The following is a 4,818-nucleotide window of genomic DNA, read 5'->3' as shown; positions in this document are numbered from 1 at the left end:
TATATTCAATTTTCTTGTAGAGCTATAGTAGTTATTGGAACAGACTTTGAAAAATTAAGGTGACAGAAGGCCCATGTTTGTGACTTTTTCACACTGGCCTTTGAATACCTAGAATAGCTGTTTACCTCAGTAATTACAATGAAAATGGTTTACGTCACAGCTTTGGGAACAGACTTAGATCATCTTAGTATTTCTCAGACTTCCGATAGAAAATGCTTGATAGCAGAGATTTTGAGACTCCACTTTCTGTTGACAGGCAGTATTGTATAAGGAGGACATTGACAAATGTGTTGTTAGTAGTGCTACCCCTTGTAGCACTACAAATATGTTGTTAGTAGTGCTACCCCTTGAGTGTACTGGCACTCAATAAATGCTACCAACTAATTTTAAAGGCAAAGGCACAGAATACGTTAAATTGCCAGTTAAGAGTTGCTTTATAACTCCAGCTGCTAGACAGTCTGGTTCATCTGCCAGAAGAGACATGAACTGCTTACTTTCTCTTCCATACTTATATATCTGAGAAGAATTTTGGCATGGTTATATCATAATTGCATTAAATACCATTTAAAAATTGGTATCATACTTACATTTCACATTAGCTTAAGAGTTCAAAATGATTCCATACAATTATTAAGTAGCATATTTAAACAAATATTATCTGTAGTATTTCATTCTTCTGGGATTAAGATTTGTAATATTCACTATCAAACATATCTTGATACAGTAGAGATGACAAAATTAATGGAAAAAAATAAAAAGTTAGAAAATAGATGTAGGTATATATAGGAATTTTCTATATAATACTGGAGATTTTTTAGTTTAATGGGAAATGTTTCATTTAACCATCCCATAGTGAAAAATGAATGCAACAAGGGCAGATTTAACAACATAGCCTAACATAGGACCAAAAGAGAGTGAACTTAAAAAAAAAAACAACTGCTTTTATATTAGGGACATCAGGGGACAGTAGTGTAAGAGGTGTGAAGTGAATGAATTGGACTGCATTACAAGGAAAGTAACTGAGAAATTATTGGATTGAGTTGAGAAAAATTAAGAATTAGATTGCAATTAGATAGTCTGAGGTTTCAGAACTAAAAACAACATTAAACTATAGAAATAAAGTTTCATTTTTGTATGTCCCAGTCTTGAGGCCTGTGGTGACTGAAAATTAACTTGTTACACATATTACTCTTCTTGTTCCTGCCACACCCATAACAGGCATAAGCAAGCTTCATACTTTCTTCATTTAGCTCAGTGGTAGGCACATGAATTGTCTCTTTATAGCAATGAAGGAGCCCCTATCAGTTCATCAGAGTTGGTAGGGAAATTAAAATTAACATACCACACAGAAAATCATGAAATGAAATTGAATAATATATCCTCACCCTGATTCTGCCTTGCCCTAGTATAGATTAATGTGACAAATATGAAATGGGTTTAAAGAGTCTTTTTAAAAAGTTTTATTTTTATTTTAAATTGATAAATAATAATTCTATATATTCATAGGATACAATGTTAGGTTTTGATACATGTATATATTGCAGAATGATCAAATCAGGATAATTAACATACACATTACTTCAAATGCTTATTGTTTCTTTGTAGTGAGAACATTTAAAATCCATTCTTCTACCCACTTAGAAATATGCAACAAATTATTAAATATACTCACCATGTGTGGTAGATCACCAACACTTTATTCTATCATTTAACACTTTAGGGTCACTCATCTGTTCCTTGTTGAAAATACCAGGAGAGTTTAATTTGTTTGACCTAGACATTTTCTTCTATTAAAATAACAAGGAAGGAAAAGGACTCACTACATTGCTTTTTAAAAACAAAACAAAAAATTGTATAAAGTAATTCATCTGACTGTTTTCCTAAATCTCAGTTTATTCCTTATATAAGTTGAGGGTCTCTTTTATACCAGGCACTCCAAACCAAAAGGTAGTTTACATCCATTGATGTTTGACTCCACCTCCAGTGTTCATAGGAAACATTTTTAGTTACATGGAATAAATATTCCTGACTTTTGAAAAAAATTGACAGAAGAGACTAGAAATACAGCCATTTCCAGAGAGAAAACCACACAGGCATGAAACCCGAGGTAGAGCCAGTGGATGAATGAATGCATCCTTATACTTCCTTGAGTATAAGGAAGGAAGGAAGAGTAGAGACCAAACCCACGCAGGCACATAGAACTGTCTTGGTGTCAGTTACTGAGAAAATAAGACTCCAGAACCTAGGACATCCAGGTCTTGTGATAATTAAGAAAAGGGACCATAGTTGTATCATAACATGATCAGGGAACAGAGTTGGGGACCACTTGTCCAATGCAGGGTTGAGACACACCCATTAACCCTCCCATACACATTTGCAAAAAACTTGACACCTTCAAACATACTAGAGTCACTATGTATGCATAAATATCTTTGCAGGTGTAGATTTGTGTATACATGTGTACAAAAATTCTCTGTTGGTTTAAATGACCAAATTGGGTTGCATTTATATACAGAAAGAAATATAGGAGGATCGAAATAAATACAGAAAGAACAAAAGAAATGTAATTTTTCGAGAATAGAGAGATTATGGAGTAAGTCTATGCTTGGAGCATCAGTATCAAGATATCTGAACCACCCAGTCTTAGGATAACAGTAAACCACATGGTGCAAAATTACTACAGGTTGCAGCTACAATTGATGAAAGAGCATTCTCTACAAAAGAGTTGCATCAGGTGCTGTAACACACACACACACACACACATACACACACACTCGGATGGTGCATACACACCTTGCAAATCAGGGTCCACAGAATTTATTGGCCTTTGCAGAAGAACATATGTTCATTTGAAACTTAATCTTGTTTAACAATTTCTCTAAGCCCTGTTTCATGTCTTTGTTCCTTAAACTGTAGATAAATGGGTTTAACATTGATGTCAACACAGTGTAGTTGATTGTTGCTATTCGTTCCTTGAGAGTGTAATTGGATGAGGGTTGACAGTATACGTAGGTAATACTTCCATAAAAGAAGGTCACCACAGTGAGATGGGAGCTGCAGGTGGAGAATGCTTTGTGTTTTCCAGCTGCGGAAGGAATCTTGAGAACAGAAATGAGGATTCTCAGGTAAGAGATGATGATGCAGACAAATGGAGACATCACAGAGGCCAGCCCTTCTGTCATGGCTACAACTTCATTGATAAGGGTGGAAGAGCAGGACAGTTTCAAAACAGGGTTGACATCACAAAAAAAGTGATGGATAATGTTTGATGCACAAAAAGTGAGCTGATCCACCAGGAGGACGTGTAGGAGGGAGTGGAGACAGGAGAAAGTGATGGAGAAGACCAGGAGGGAGGCACAGCACCTGCGGCTCATAACAGTGATGTAATGAAAGGGGTTACAAATAGCTACATAGCGATCAATGGCCATAGCTGCCAGGAGATAACTATCTATGTTTCCAAAGACCAGGAAGAAATACATCTGTGCCAGACATTCAGCATAGGATATGGTCTTTGTCTCTGATAAGAAGTTCACCAGCATCTTGGGGACTATGACTGTTGCATAGCACATATCAGCAAAAGACAAGATGCTTAGGAAGAAGTACATAGGGTTTTGTAATCGAGGATCAGAGCGGATAGCCAAGATGATGAGCATGTTTCCCACCAAGGTGACCAAGTATATGACAAGAAAGAGGGCAAAGAGTGGCTTCTGGTCCTCAGGCCGAGATGAAAGTCCCAGGAGGATAAATTCAGAAAGTCCTGTCAGATTGGACATTCCCATGGCCTTATATGCACCTAAGGATAAACAATATGGTCAATCAACAGTTCTTACGTTATTTACAACATGCCTCTTTTCATCTTGTTTTTTTCATTGAGATGCGTTTACCAATAGAGCATTTACTCTGAAGTTTAATTTTCTTCCTGCATATGGACAAATCAGACTTGAATGTATGTGTTTACTTTCTAAGAATATTAGAGGTATAGATCTGTCTCAATCAGTTCAGGCTGCCATAGAAATCAGCACATACTGGGTAGCTTACAGAAGAAACATTTGTTTCTCACAGGTCTGGAAGGCAGAAAGGTGAAGCTCAAGGTGCCATCAAATCCAGAGTGTGGTTAGACTGTTTCTTGATTTTCAGAAGGACATCTTCTCATGGTATGGTCACATGGCCAAAAGTAGACAGGAAGCAGCCCTTCTTATAAGGGCATTCATCTCACTGTGATGGCTCCAACTCTCATGACCTAATTACTCACCACCACCACACCCAAACTCCCAATTCCAAATACCATCACACTGGGGATTAGGATTTTAGCATATGATTTTGGGGGGCACAAACATTCACTCCAAAGCAAGATCTATAGAGAACAGATACTGATACTAGGGAGGGAGGGAGCAGGAGAGAAATAGGATTGAGGGGTTGATACCATTTTCCTCCTATGTATTCTGTGGCTGGTAATCACAGGAGCCATAGCTGTCACACTATGAACCAGGTTCAGGATATCTTCTGATTAAGAAGGTTAATGTGGCTAGATCACATCTAGATAATAGTTGGAGACTATTTTACCTACCTGATGGTTGATGAACAACCTTTCTTTGAAATCAAGATGTTTCTTTCCACATGATTTATAATGGAAGCAAGAAATTCATCAAAAGAACCCAGATTGAATGTAGGCAGTTACTGGGAAAAAAAAAGATGGGGGTGACAAGTATGAGGAGGATGTGAACTTCTGTAAGAAGATTCTCTCAGCTTCCCTACTCTTCAGGTCAGGGGAATGTGACTCGGAAGTAGACTAAGATAAAGGAAGCACAACCCTAGAGT

The 4,818-nt window shown here is 37.2% G+C and overlaps 1 protein-coding gene across 1 annotated transcript; it reads right to left on the bottom strand.

The window, feature by feature from the left end:
• Window positions 1–2,801: 2,801 nt before the first annotated feature.
• On the bottom strand, window positions 2,802–3,779 carry LOC100965367 (olfactory receptor 1L3-like). Its single transcript, XM_003785277.1, has one exon. It carries the CDS (start codon window positions 3,777–3,779, stop codon window positions 2,802–2,804), a length of 978 nt encoding a protein of 325 aa, XP_003785325.1.
• Between the last annotated feature and the right edge of the window lie 1,039 nt (window positions 3,780–4,818).

Source organism: Otolemur garnettii, unplaced genomic scaffold (genome assembly GCF_000181295.1).
Source record: "Otolemur garnettii isolate 467f Iridium unplaced genomic scaffold, OtoGar3 scaffold00014, whole genome shotgun sequence".
NCBI classification, from domain to species: domain Eukaryota; kingdom Metazoa; phylum Chordata; class Mammalia; order Primates; family Galagidae; genus Otolemur; species Otolemur garnettii.
This window is presented reverse-complemented; position numbering and strand designations above follow the sequence as displayed.